This window comes from Balaenoptera physalus, assembly GCF_965194825.1.
Source record: "Balaenoptera physalus genome assembly, chromosome: 12".
NCBI classification, from domain to species: domain Eukaryota; kingdom Metazoa; phylum Chordata; class Mammalia; order Artiodactyla; family Balaenopteridae; genus Balaenoptera; species Balaenoptera physalus.
In genome coordinates, this window is record NC_138897.1 from 50,255,679 (window position 1) to 50,271,398 (window position 15,720).

The 15,720-nt window shown below is 34.4% G+C and overlaps 1 protein-coding gene across 13 annotated transcripts in view; it reads right to left on the reverse strand.

The window, feature by feature from the left end:
• The window catches only part of LOC309639137 (desmoglein-1-like), an 888,370-nt gene that overhangs the window by 36,869 nt on the left and 835,781 nt on the right, over positions 1 to 15,720 (reverse strand). For all 13 annotated transcript variants that reach the window (XM_082415988.1, XM_082415992.1, XM_082415995.1 and 10 more), the window contains 5 exons: positions 14,589 to 14,733; positions 9,190 to 9,356; positions 4,080 to 4,214; positions 3,591 to 3,776; positions 1,171 to 1,430 (listed from right to left, as the gene is read on the reverse strand). In XM_082415988.1, coding sequence (XP_082272114.1) covers positions 1,171 to 1,430; positions 3,591 to 3,776; positions 4,080 to 4,214; positions 9,190 to 9,356; positions 14,589 to 14,733 — 893 coding nt within the window. The remainder of the gene's footprint in view (positions 1 to 1,170; positions 1,431 to 3,590; positions 3,777 to 4,079; positions 4,215 to 9,189; positions 9,357 to 14,588; positions 14,734 to 15,720) is intronic.

Consider the following 15,720-nt stretch of genomic DNA (forward strand, 5'->3'; position numbering starts at 1 on the left):
CACTTAGATGTACGAATAATCCTCTGATACCTGCAGTCTCATTTTCATTTGATTTTGGTAGCATCAGAACTGTCCTGGACAGCCCAGATGCTGGGACTTCCTGGGCTGCTGCTAATTCTAAACTATTCTTTTACCAAAGAAGTTACTTCTTCAGCAGCTTGGCTTTCATCCCTTCCCTATTTCCACTCCCCTCCTCATATACTCAGTGAATATACAGGACTTCTTGTGGATTCCAAACTCTGTCCTTGTCTTGTGCCTCTATCCTATTCTCTATTCTCTTTCTCCTCTCATCTTTGACTTCGAAGTTTTCCTTCTCATTTACATGTTCGTTAGACAAACATTGGTTAGATAACTCTCTGTGTCAGGCATTGTGCTAAACTCAGGAAACAGAACTTGATAAGGAGTCAGATAGGGGTGTGGTCTTCCTTCAGTGAACTCACATCTGTGGAGTACAAGAGAGCTTATCAGTAATGGCGGTGCAGTGTGATAAGAGCTATAACTGAAATACTCACATGGAGTGAGAGGAACACAGAGAAAGAACTTTTAAAACTCATTTGTGAGGTCTTTCCACTCCACCATTATTCCTGATCACAAGCACATTTGCAAAATACCTGTGCACATATACACACAGATTTTTCATGATCAAGTAGAAACACTCGGATACGTAGAGTTAAAAAAAAACTACACAGCTTAATTTTTCCTTAATGTAACCAATTTTTCATATCAAGGTGATTGTTGACCAATATTACATGCTGATTAAAGAGAGAAAGTAACTGAAATGCATTAACTAAATCTAATTGATTTCAATCTGGGCAAATTTGCAATGGGAGAATCAATCCATCAAATCTTCCAAGGGGAATAACCATGATATGTAGTAATCAGCTAACTGGTCAATAAAATACATAAACACAGGAGCGTCAAACTTTCCAGATACAATATTTTCACATTTTAAACCTTCACATTTTTCCATCTTACATTTTGCGCAAATTTTTATATTTTCTTAAGTTAAACAGTCTAAATTAGGTAACAATTCCCCAATTAGTACGTTTTATGATTGAATTTCAAAAATAGTGACAAATATTTTAATTCAGATACTTCAAATTTCTAAAAAGAACATATTTACTTAACTTCAATATGTGATGAAAATTAGTTGGAAAATGTCAGTCTTACCTAACAGTGGTTGAAAGTAGACCTGTGTCCAGATCAGTAGCTGTAAAGTTTCCCAATTGATAGTTTTGTACCATCTCACTAGTTACTATGAATGTCTTTGAACCTGGACGGAACACTGAGCCTTCAATTACATTTAACACAGTCACAGAGACTGCAGTTGCTGTGAGTTTATATCGAGACATAATTGATTGATGAAATTCAGCTTTATTTCTAACACCAAGACTAAGTTGCAGATTCTTCATAGCTTCATAATCTAGGGGCTAGAAAATACAGAGTGAAATCGTTTTACTCTAAGGGGAAAAAACATTCTAGAGGAAAGAGAAATTCTTTGATAATAGGCAAAAAAATTCTTACATCTTTTTCTTTAATTAAATATAAATACATATAAATACACACTCTATTCTTACTTTATATTCAATTCAATACAAACACATGAAAATACAGTAAGAAAAAGTCCAATTGTCTTCGATCCTTTGTTGAAAAAGTTGAAAATGTATGAGTTCCAATTGTCCACCAAATTAAAAAACTTAAAATAATACAGGTGGTCAAATCCATGCATTTTGTAGTGCAAAGAGAGCTTATGTTAGATGCTATCATTTCAGGTTTCTCAGAAAATAGCTCTATTTATTAGGAAGAATGGGCCAAGTATATCGTAGGTTCAATCATTTGACTGATTTTATCCATAAAGAACTATTTACAAGAAATTTTACTATGTATATGTGACTTCTTTCAATAAATCAAATAATAGAATGTAGTATATAAATAATAAAAAGAAATCCATATTTTATTCAACATATCCTGGAAAAATTCACTTTATATTATAAAATTATCAAGTAGTCATTTTCATTATGAAAGACGGTGTCAAAATCCACTACTCATAAAATCCACAACTATGCATTATGCCTATAAATACCAACTATATTTTTTAAAATTTTCACATAACAGTAGTTTAGATGACCATCGATTCACACACTGAGCTCTCTACTTAGCTAAAATTTTCAGTCTTTGCTCTAATATTAGCTTTATTTGCAACTCCAAGAATGGCTATAAAATTATGTATACATATACATCACACACACGTATTACATATATATATATAATCCTAACAAAAGAATTAATATATGATGTCATGTCTGGGAGAAAAATCAACATAATTCCCATTTTACAGACAGAGATGTTGAGGCCAGATAGATGAATTAATTTTCTAAAGTAATATCATAGTTTGGGGTGAAATAGATTAGGACTCAGTTTCCCCAGCAGGGAAACCTAGATAGTGTAGTGGAAAGAATGTGAACTTAATAGCTAGAGAAGCCTAGGTTTGAATGTCAGCTGTCCCACTTACTAGTGATGAGAACTGAGCAGGTTACAAACTCTCTCTGAACCTCAATATATTTATTTGTAATGTGGGCATATAACGTATTTTACAGGGATGCTGTAGAGAATAAACTAAATCATCCGCACACTGCCTCAGTGAATGGAAGCTGTAGGCATGGTGACACTTTATGAAGACATATGAGACAAATGATCACACATTCCTATAGGGACAGAATTCCTTAGGAGTTTATTTCCCAGAGCAATTCTGAAGGAAGAAAACAGTTAAAGAGGGATTACATTTTACCATGAGGAATACGTATTGCATGCATCACGTACAATCCATGCACAGCTATTGCAGATTTAAAAAAATAGACTGACAAGTCTTGTAGCACAGGGTGAAATCTTCACTATCAGCTCCCTAGGAGTCAGACTTTTTTCCCCCTCGAATCTCAGAGAAAATTCTACTGCAGGTAAATGTGGTGGATCAGTAATGTAGAGGGGACATAGGAGAACTGTGTTGACTTGGACCAAATCTCTATGACTTGGACCAAGTCTCTAGTATACTTATGTCTGTAATAAGCCTGGGTCAGCTGCAGAAGTGAGATGAGAATGTGATAATCCTACAATTACAGTTATTTAATTTTAATTCTGTGGAAACACACTGGATGAACTAACAACTTTTAGTTTATGTGATGAATGTTATTAATGAATAATAATTGATGTACAGTGTTGACAGGGACACCTTTTTTTTAGGCAGTGATTAATCTGCTTCAAAAAATATTCTTCAAATGTGTAAAACAAACCTAAAGGATTAATCGTACTTTGTTGTAAGCATAAAATAAGATTTGTGTTTAAAAATGTATGATCTGTGAGGGAATATTGTATTGATAGAAAAGAGTTTCAAGTAAAAAGTTCAATGCCTGTCTTTACGAAATTATATAAGCAGAAAAACTCTCTATAAAAAAGCTCTATATCATGTATAATTCTAAAACACATTAATTTTTATTCTTTCACCCACTCAAGTTTGTGAAATGTTGACATCATTTTAAGATTAACACTTTGAAAAAAACCAAGAAAACAAAATATTTAGGATAATTATTCCATACCTTAATAACCTTTAAAGTTCCCACATTTGTTCTTTCATTCATTTCTATATCAAACCAATTTCCCTCATTTCCAGAGATAAAGAAAATGACTGCCATCCAGTTAGCTGAGAACTCCTCATCCAAATCAATTATTCTAATCTGGAGCAAATTTGAATTTAGAGCATTTTCTTCAATACTTATGGAATACTGAAACAAGAAGTAAAAAAATTTTAGCACAAACTATGTGAGAAATAGAACTATATTAGTTTTATATAGAATGTTTATAGTTATTCATGATATAGAAAAGAGATCTATGTGGTCTCACTTTTCATTGTTCAAATGGGGTTTTTTCATATGTATTATATAAACAAACATGAGATGAAATATTTGTGTACATTTGGGTTGTGTGTGACTAAAGATAACATGTACATATACAAATAGAATTGTTTGAACAAATTTGAGAAGGTAATGAACCTAAAGTTGTTGTTAAATTCAAGGACTAATACTTACTGATGACTGTTCCATGTATGGGATGTTATCATTGACATCGAGGATTTTAATGCTGCATTCACACTCTGCTGCCATTCCATCTGCCCTACCATCTCGGTCTGAGCCTCTTACAAATAGAGAGTACTGGCCATATTGCTAAAAATATGCACAACAAACAATACCACAGTTGATGTAGACAGTTTTTATTTTGTCTCATACAAAGATCTTTTAAAATGTTGTATCAACGTTTACATAAATCTATGATGAAGATAGAGGTAACACAGAATACTGAAAATTCACAAATCTCACATGAATCAATATGAAGTTGCCACTTCGATTCCCAAAAATTCTTATCCAGCATCATGTAAAAGAAGCAAAAATTTTAAAAGACATCATTCCTTATTATATGTTGCAAAAGTTTGTAAAGGGTGAAGCAGAACAAAATGATCAGGAGGGGAGAGATTAAGGTTTACCAAGAATTTATGTAATTAAAATTCTGTACCCTAAATTATCAACCCCTGAAGAATAAAGAGATAGCAAATGGTTTGCATTTTTGGGGGGTGGCAGTACAGTTATTGATGATCTGTTTTCTTGAATCTACACAAAGGTGCTTAAATTTTAGAAGCTGGTAAAAGCCATGAAGTCTTTCCCAGACACATGCATATATGCATCCTCACTCAAAGTTGTGGATATAATTTTAGAGAATTCATAGTTAGAGACGTCCTGAGGGCTCTCCACAAATGCCAGGTTAAGAATATCTGCTCTGAAAAAAAGGGAGAGGGCTTAAATCAATAAGATTGGAAATGAAAAAGGAGAAGCTATAAAGGACACCACAGAAATACAAAGGATCATTAGAGACTACTACAAGCAACTGTATGCCAATAAAATGGACAACCTGGAAGAAATGAACAAATTCTTAGAAAGGTACAATCTACCAAGACTGAACCAGGAAGAAATAGAAAATATGAACAGATCAATCACAAGTACTAAAATTGAAACTGTGATTAAAAAACTCCCAACGAACAAAAGTCTAGGACCAGATGGCTTTGCAGGCAAATTCTATCAAACATTTAGAGAAGAGTTAACACGGATTTCTTCTTCTGAAACTATTCCAAAAAATTGCAGAGGAAGGAATACTCCCAAATTCATTCTATGAGGCCACCGTCACCCTGATACCAAAATCAGACAAAGATACCACAAAAAAAGAAAACTACAGGCCGCTATCACTGATGAACGTAGATGCAAAAATCCTCAACAAAATACTAGCAAACAGAATCCAACAATACATTAAAAGGATCATACACCGTGATCAAGTGGGATTTGTCCCAGGGATGCAAGGATTTTTCAATATCTGAAATCAATCAGTGTGATACACCACATCAACAAACTGAAGAATAAAAACCATGTAATCATCTTAATAGATGCAGAAAAAGCTTTTGGCAAAATTCAACATCCATTTATGATAAAAACTCCCCAGAAAGTGAGCACAGAGGGAACCTACCTCAACATAATAAAGGCCATATATGACAAACCCACAGCCAACATCGTCCTCAGTGGTGAAAAACTGCAACCATTTCCACTAAGATCAGGAACAAGACAAGGTTGCCCACTCTCACCACTATTATTCAACATAGATTTGGAAGTTTTAGCCACAGCAACCAGAGAAGAAAAAGAAATAAAAGTAATACAAATCGGAAAAGAAGAAGTAAAGCTGTCACTGTTTGCAGGTGACATGATACTATACATAGAGAATCCTAAAAATGCTACCAGAAAACTACTAGAGCTAATCAATGAATTTGGTAAAGTAGCAGGATACAAAATTAATGCACAGAAATCTCTTGTATTCCTATACACTAATGATGAAAAGTCTGAAAGTGAAATTAAGAAAACACTCCCATTTACCACTGCAACAAAAAGAATAAAATACCTAGGAATAAACCTACCTAGGGAGACAAAAGACTTGTATGCAGAAAACTATAAGACACTGATGAAAGAAATTAAAGATGATACAAACAGATGGAGAGATATACCATGTTCTTGGATTGGAAGAATCAACATTGTGAAAATGACTATACTACCCAAAGCAATCTACAGATTCAATGCAATCCCTATCAAACTACCAATGACATTTTTCACAGAACTAGAACAAAAAATTTCACAATTTGTATGGAAACACAAAAGACCCCGAATAGCCAAAGCGATCTTGAGAAAGAAAAATGGAGCTGGAGGAATCAGGCTCCCTGACTTCAGCCTATACTACAAAGCTACAGTAATCAAGACAGTATGGTACTGGCACAAAAACAGAAATATAGATCAATGGAACAGTATAGAAAGCCCAGAGATAAACTCACGCACATATGGTCACCTTATCTTTGATAAAGGAGGCAAGAATATACAGTGGAGAAAAGACAGCCTCTTCAGTAAGTGGTGCCAGGAAAACTGGTCACCTACATGTAAAAGAATGAAATTAGAACACTCCCTAACACCATACAGAAAAATAAACTCAAAATGGATTAAAGACCTAAATGTAAGGCCAGACACCATCAAACTCTTAGAGGAAAACATAGGCAGAACACTCTATGACATAAATCACAGCAAAATCCTTTTTGACCCACGTCCTAGAGAAATGGAAATAAAAACAAAAATAAACAAATGGGATCTAATGGAACTTAAAAGCTTTTGCACAGCAAAGGAAACCATAAACAAGACGAAAAGACAACCCGCAGAATGGGAGAAAATATTTGCAAATGAAGCAACTGACAAAGGATTAATCTCCAAAACATACAAGCAACTCATGCAGCTCAATATCAAAAAAAACAAACCATCCAATCCAAAAATGGGCAGAAGACCTGAATAGACATTTCTCCAAAGAAGATATACAGATTGCCAAAAGGCACATGAAAAGATACTCAACATCGTTAATTATTAGAGAAAGGCCAATCAAAACTACAGTGAGATATCACCTCACACCAGCCAGAATGGCCATCGTGAAAAATCTACAAACAGTAAATGCTGGAGAGGGTGTGGAGTAAAGGGAACCTTCCTACACTGTTGGTGGGAATGTAAATTGGTACAGCCACTATGGAGAAAAGTATGGAGTTTCCTTCAGAAACTAAAAATAGAGCTACCATATGATCAGCAATCCCACTTCTGGGCATATATCTGGAGAAAAACATGGTTCGAAAGCATACATGCACCCCAATGTTCATTGCAGTGCTGTTTACAATAGATGAAAGCAACCTAAGTGTCCATCGACAGATGAATGGATAAAGAAGATGTGGTACATACATACAATGGATATTAGTCATTAAAAAGAATGAAATACTGCCAGTTGCAGCAACATGGATGGACCTGGAGATTATTATACTAAATGAAGTAAGTCAGACAGAGAAAGACAATATCATATAATATCACTTATATGCAGAATCTTAAAAAAAAAATGATACAAATGGACTTATTTACAAAGTGGAAACAGACTCACAGACTTAGAGAATGAATTTATGGTTACCAGTGGGGAAGGGTGGGGGGACGGATAGACTGTTAGCTTGGGATTGACTTGTACACACTGCTATGTTGAAAATAGATAACCAACAAGGACCTAATGTATAGCACAGGGAACTCTGCTCAATATTATGTAACAACCTAAATGGGAAAAGAATTTGAAAAAGAATAGATACATGTATATGTATAACTGAATCACCTTGCTATATACCTGAAGCTATCACAACACTATTAATAACTATACTCCAATAAAAAATAAATAGTTAAAAAAATAATAAAAAAATAAAATAGATAACCAACAAGAACATACTGTATAGCACAGGAAACACTGCTCAATATTCTGTAATAACCTAAATAGGAAAAGAATTTGAAAAAGAATAGATACATTTATACGCATAACTGAATCACTTTGCTGCACACCTGAAACTAACACAACATTGTTAATCAACTATAATCCAATAAAAAATAAAAATTAGAAAGAATAAAATATCTGCTCTGGTGGCTTGCCAGTGATTGCCGAGTTCCTTTACTTTTTAGAGCTCTTCACCATTACAACTCTTTTCATGTTAAAGGAAACCCACTGGGCTCTTTAGGAAAGTTTGAGAGAGAAATATCTAAATAGTCAATTTCTTCTTATGGTAATTCTCAAACAAGTAAAAAAGGACATAATGGTAACCTAGAAACTGATGGCATTTGGATCAATAAAGAGTGTTAAAATAATCTGATTTATCTTAAATCTAGGAATCATTAGCAGGGAGATGTCATTTTAAAATAACTATAATACTTAAAATGTAATTTAATTAAATATCAAACAGAAAATAAAACTTCCTCATTTATAACCCTAAAATGTATGCACATCAGTTATATTCTATCCACATTAAAAAACATAATGGAAAAAGTTGATATTTTAAAATTAAATCAAGGGACCACATGGCATTATAGAAACCATGCAATGCTGGTTCTAATTTGGTAACAATCAGTAATTTTTTTTTTTATTTGTAAATGAAAAGACTGGTCTGGATGTCACTTAATTCTTATCCATCATTCTGATTCTGTGATTCATTTCCCAAAGTACTCAGTGGGCTGTCAGTAGGTGAGATATAGGAAGAGAAAAAAAAAAAAAAGAGTTCTCTTAAATGCGCTTAGGATATGCTGGATTAAAGAAAGATAAACAAACAAATAAACAAAACAAAAAAGAAAGATAAACAAGTTTCTTAGCCCGTAAAAATTCTTGGAGCTTCTACCGTGTTCACACGCATTGTGACTCACCCAGATGGGAGACATAATAGCAATTGTTTCTTAAATTTACTTCATTATAGGACATACTTTAAAAAAAAAAAATAGAGCTTTTGCTTCTACCTTGTGTGTGTTTTTATGTACTCTCAGAATGTAGTTTTCTTAAATTGAGACAAATGCTAAGTAAGATTAAATGAAAAATGAGTATAAAATCTATTTGAGGGATTCCTATTTTTTTCACCTCACAGATATTTATGTCATTACCATTATGTGAAAACGTTATGTAATTAAAATTTTAAAGTATTGTTTTCTTTTTCTTTTTCTTTTCTTAGAACTCTTGCTTTTAGAATCAGTTCCTTTGAGACTACAACTCACTCAAAGAAAAAATAATTACCTCTCTGTCCAGAAAATTATTCATTGTTCGAATTTCTGCAGTGTATCTGTTAATAATAAACATTGGTGCATCAGAAGGTTCTTGTCTTACGATCTTGAAGGCTATTTTGGAGTTCAAATTATTTGGTTCATCTGCATCAGTAGCATTGAGTATCATCACCAGTGTATCTAGAAATCAAGAGAAATTGATTGCAAATGGACAGTTTGCATTTTTGTTGTAGTATAATATATATTGTTTTTCCAACAAGGTGTTAGGGTTAGTTGGTCCATATAATGGGCACTCTACCATTTTCCCTTTCTACTGCTTCGACATACCAGTATCTTAGCTCCTTTCTATACCTTTGTCTTGATGAAAAGATCACATTTTACCAGGGACCTTAGACATTACTGATAGCTAGAAAACAAAGAAATATTTTCTTCTGCCTTTCCATTTCTTATTCTAGTATAATTCATTTTTTAAAAGGTTGCTATGGTGAAACAAAATGATATAAGGCCAGACCAATTCATTCCCAACTATAGCACTTTCTAGCTATGTGATCTTGGCCTCAGTTTCCACATCTATAAACAGGGATGATAATAGTACCGTCCTCATTGAGTTCATGAAAGAATTAAACATCTATATGAAGAAAATTATGTGAAGTTCCTATTGAATAATGCACATTCAATAAATATATATTACTGTTGTATTTTGCGTGGTCTCTAGTAAAATGCTAGGTTTAAAAAGACGCTTGTTTAATTACATACTTTGTCCTATCCCTCACTTCTTCCAGTAATCTTATTAGCAGTTTTGATGAAGAACACTGGAGAATGTGAAAAGCTGCCAGCATTCATAAACTAGACTTCTCTACAATCAACTCTGTTCCAAGCACAATTGGCCTGTCTGTAGACACCAACTACCAGCTCCCATCTCTCTCTCTCTCAATCTTTGTGTGTGTATTCATTTCAGCATCATTTTTAAAATGTTTTCAGAGGAAATTAATTCATTAATTATGGTGCGTTCATACAACGAAATCTCATGAAATTGTTAAAAGGAATGAAGAAACATGTATTTCCTAATATGGAAATGTGTTCAAAATATATTTCAGTAAAAACTCACATTGTGGATAAGTATGTAAAATATGGTCACATTTGTTTCTTCTTTGGAAGCATGTTTATATATATTTACATGATTATAGAAAGTATGTACCTAAGTAACTAGTGATGGTACTTGCCCTTGAAAAACGGTGCTAGGGAGAGCAAAGTACGCATTTTTACTCTGTTTTTACTCATATTTTGTGAATTTTTACAACAAACATTCTTTTTTTTTTAACATCTTTATTGAGGTATAATTGCTTTACAGTGTTGTGTTAGTTTCTGCTGTATAACAAAGTGAATCAGCTATATGCATATGTATATCCCCATATCCCCTCCCTCTTGTGTCTCTCTCCCATTCTCCTTATCTCACCCCTCTAGGTGGTTGCAAAGCACCGAGCTGATCTCCCTGTGCCATGCAGCTGCTTCCCACTAGCTATCTATTTTACATTTGGTAGTGTATATATGTCAATGCTGCTCTCTCACTTCGTCCCAGCATACCCTTCCCCTGCCCATGTCCTCAAGTCCATTCTCTACATCTGTCTTTATTCCTGCCCTGCCCCTAGGTTCATCAGAACAATTTTTTTTTTTTTTTTTTTTAGATTCTGTATATATGTGTTAGCATACAGTATTTGATTTTCTCTTTCTTACTTCACTCTGTATGACAGACTCTAGGTCCATCCACCTCACTACAAATAACTCAGTTTTGTTTCTTTTTATGGTTGAGTAATATTCCATTGTATACATGCGCCACATCTTCTTTATCCATTCATCTGTCGATGAACACTTAGGTTGCTTCCATGTCCTGGCTATTGTAAATAGTGCTGCAATGAACATTGTGGTACATGTCTCTTTTTGAATTATGGTTTTCTCAGGGTATATGACCAGTAGTGGGATTGCTGGGTCATATGGTAGTTCTATTTTTAGTTTTTTAAGGAACCTCCATACTGTTCTCCATAGTGGCTGTATCAGTTCACATTCCCACCAACAATGCAAGAGGGTTCCCTTTTCTCCACACCCTCTCAGCATTTATTATTTGTAGATTTTTTATTATGGCCATTCTGACTGGTGTGAGGTGATACCTCATTGTAGTTTTGATTTGCATTTCTCTAAAGATTAGTGATGTTGAATATCTTTTCCTGTGTTTGTTGGCAATCTGTATATCTTCTTTGGAGAAATGTCTATTTAGGTCTTCTGCCCGTTTTTGGATTGGGTTGCTTGTTTTTTTTATATTGAGCTGCCTGACCTACTTGTATATTTTGAAGATTAATCCTTTGTCAGTTGCTTTGTTAGCAAATATTTTCTCCCATTCTGAGGGTTGTCTTTTTGTCTTGTTTATGGTTTCCTTTGCTGTGCAAAAGCTTTTAAGTTTCATTAGGTCCCATTTGTTTATTTTTGTTTTAATAGCCATTTCGCTAGGACGTGGGTCAAAAAGGATCTTGCGGTAATTTATGTCATAGAGTGTTCTGCCTATGTTTTCCTCTACGAGTATTATAGTGTCTGGATTTACATTTAGGTCTTTAATCCATTTTGAGTTTATTATTGTGTATGGTGTAATGGAGTGTTCTAATTTCATTCTTTTCCATATAGCTGTCCAGTTTTCCCAGCACCATTTATTGAAGAGGCTGTCTTTTCTCCATTGCATATTCTTGCCTCCTTTATCAAAGATAAGGTGATCATATGTGTGTGGGTTTATCTCTGGGCTTTCTATCCTGTTCCATTGATCTATATTTCTGTTTTTGTGCCAGTACCATACTGTCTTGATTACTGTAGCTTTGTAGTATAGTCTGAAGTCAAGGAACCTGATTCCTCCAGCTCCATTTTTCTTTCTCAAGATTGTTTTGGCTATTAGGGGTCTTTTGTGTTTCCATACAAATTGTGAAATTTTTTGTTCTAGTTCTGTGAAAAATGTCATTGGTAGTTTGATAGGGATTGCATTGAGTCTGTAGATTGCTTTCGGTAGTATAGTCATTTTCACAATAGTGATTCTTCCAATCCAGAAGCATGGTATATCACTCCATGTGTTTATGTTATCTTTGATTTCTTTCATCAGTGTTTTATAGTTTTCTGAATACCGGTCTTTTGCCTCCTTAGGTAAGTTTATTCCTAGGTATTTTATTCTTTTTGTTGCAATGGTAAATGGGATTGTTTCCTTAATTTCTCTTTCTGATCTTTCATTGTTAGTGTATAGGAATGCAAGAGATTTCTGTGCATTAATTTTGTATCCTGCTACTCCACAAAATTCGTTGATTAGCTCTAGTAGTTTTCTGGTAGCATCTTTAGGATTCTCTAGGTAGAGCATCGTGTCATCTGCAAACAGTGACAGTTTTACTTCTTCTTTTCCGATTTGGATTCCTTTTATTTCTTTTTCTTCTCTGGTTGCTGTGGCTAAAACTTCCAAAACCATGTTGAATAATAGTGGTGAGAGTGGGCAACCTTGTCTTGTTCCTGATCTTAGAGGAAATGGTTTCAGTTTTTCACCAATGAGAACGATGTTGGCTGTGGGTTTGTCATATATGGCCTTAATTATGTTGAGGAAAGTTCCCTCTGTGTCTACTTTCTGGAGAGTTTTTATCATAAATGGGTGTTGAATTTTGTCAAAAGCTTTCTCTGCATCTATTGAGATGATCATATGGTTTTTCTCCTTCAATTTGTTAATATGGTGTATCACATTGACTGATTTGCATATATTGAAGAATCCTTGCATTCCTGGGATAAATCACACTTGATTATGGTGTATGATCCTTCTAACATGCTGTTGGATTCTGTTTGTTAGTATTTTGTTGAGGATTTTTGCATCTATGTTCATCAGTGATATTGGTCTGTAGTTTTCTTTCTTTGTGACATCTTTGTCTGGTTTTGGTATCAGGGTGCTGGTGGACTTGTGGAATGAGTTTGGGAGTCTTCCTCTCTCTGCTATATTTTGGAAGAGTTTGAGAAGGATAGGTCTTAACTCTTCTCTAAGTGTTTGATAGAATTCGCCTGTGAAGCCATCTGGTCCTGGGCTTTTGTTTGTTGGAAGATTTTTAATCACAGTTTCAATTTCAGTGCTTGTGGTTGGTCTGTTCATATTTTCTATTTCTTCCTGGTTCAGTATCGGAAGGTTGTGCTTTTCGAAGAATTTGTCCATTTCTTCCAGGTTGTCCATTTTATTGGCCTATAGTTGCTTGTAGTAATCTCTCATGATCCTTTGTATTTCTGCAGTGTCAGTTGTTACTTCTCCCTTTTCATTCCTAATTCTGATGATTTGAGTCTTCCCCCTTTTTTTCTTGATGAGTCTGGCTAATGGTTTATCATTCTTATAGCAGCATTTTTAAAAGTTTAAACTGTAGGTATAGTATTTTAACGAATAGAATTAAAATGTAAGAATTATTTGAACTTACAAGAAATTACACCACTTAACAGTTAAAAGTAACTATGGTAAGTTGAAGTTTTGAATTCAAATAAGACATTATCTCTGCTTTTTAAAAATATACCTAGGACAATCTTCAATGGTACACTAAGCAGTTAATATACTATCCCGCCCAAGTGACTGAATATTTGGCAGTTAAAATATTGCCTTTTACAATAATCCATAAGGAAGAAATAGCGCATTTAGATTTTTAAAGCCCTTGTGTAAATACTGGGTCTAGTTTCTAGATTTTCTGGTGCCCCTCCACTGTCATTCCTTGAGATGGTCATCTTTAAATATATTGTACATGGAGGACCAAAGAGGATTAGGTTTGTAATCCATTTCAAATACATAATATCAGTGACTTGAGTAAAAACAAACAAAACCCATATTTACTAAATCATATATAGGAAGGGGAAACAATGTTTGTTTTGCATTTATTTGTTGTCAAAGAAAAGCTCTTGAAGATTATGGCTACCAAGTAGCTTGTCTGGGAGTGATTTCTATGAGTGACTTTAGAGTCGTTAAAATTAAAAAAAAAAAAAAAAAAAAAAGGCAGTATGAATAGAAATGGATGAGATTCCCCTTCAAAGTAGTCAGGTTGGGAGGCTAAATTCTCCCAGTGCCTCTGTCACCACTATGCAAAGTACTTTTGGATTTTTTCCTTAGGAATCTACTACAGAGCTGGTGTGTGAGAAAATGTTTCCTATTACTTTAGAGTTGCTCCTTGTGTATGACAGTTGGAGCTGCTTCCACAGTTGAAGGGAAAGCCATTATGGAGATTTCCTCATGCCTTCCTGTTCTACATGCTTTTCCAACCTTATCTTTTACATTCGTGATATAGTACCTTGACAGAGTTTAGCCTCTAGTTGTCTGGCTGTTAAGAATGATCTGGAAGCCAAAATAGTCTTGTTTACTTAATAAAGTAGATGACTTACTGGCATTAGAATTTTCTTCTATTTGTCCTAGAAAAGTAGACATAGAGAATACCGGAGGGTTGTCATTTACATCCAAAACCCTGACTCTGAGCTCAAGAATTCTCTCTAAATCTTGGCCCAGTGAATTCACAGCCCGACAATAGATCTAGGAGAGAAAAGAGGAATAATTACGTGGTGCAACACATATTTATTAAGTTCTTGCTTTCTTTGAACACTATGCTAGGCATTGTGGGAAACTAAAAGAACAGTAAGACATACTATTTCCTACTTGAAGGTAGACACAAGTAGTACTTATAATCAGTAAGGGGAAGCAAACACTAACTCAAAATCCCATTTGAGAAAAGGTAACATGATAAGTTACACGAAGGAAGAACAAAATTACTGTGACTTCATAGGAGGATGTAATGATTGAGAGATCTTCAAAGAAAATTTCAACAGGTGGAGCAGGGAATTGGCAGGGTGTTTCAAGCAAAGGGATTCACGTGAGGAAGGAAATGGAGTGGTGAAACCTCGTTGTTTGGAATTAGGAATAGGGGTTATGGGGCTTGAGAATGTGACAAAGGAGAGTCACACGGGGGCTTCAGAGAAATATAGCATTCATGGGATAGGTGTGGCTATGTGGGTGTTTATATTATTATTTGGTGTATGTAAGTGTAATGTATACTATTTTGCCTATGTGATATTTTTCATATAAAAGTGCATTGTGCATCAAGAAAAGCTAATAGGCTGGCATGTTGATTTAGAGTTTTCAGGGAAACATTGTGGGAGACAAGGCAGGAATACAGACTTGGAACAGAAGACTAAGGAATTAAAGTAGTTTGAGGCATACGGAAAAGCAGTATGAGTGAAAGCCTGCAAGCGTGGATTACTATTTGAAGGCATTTTGGAAAATTATGGGGTTTGAATAGAAGAGGTTACAAGATCAAAGAAAGTTTTAAAAATGTCTGTATTTTTATTTTTCAAGTATTAACGTGTTGACCCTAATGATAGATGCAAATGGATTAACAGCCAATGGAGCAAGCAGAAGAAAGATGAAAAAACAAAGTTGATTGATTAAGGTTCTTGGACAGGTAATTATGGGAAAATAGATAGCTCTTGGGATAAGCTGTTGAGAAAAAGAAGAAAATCGATC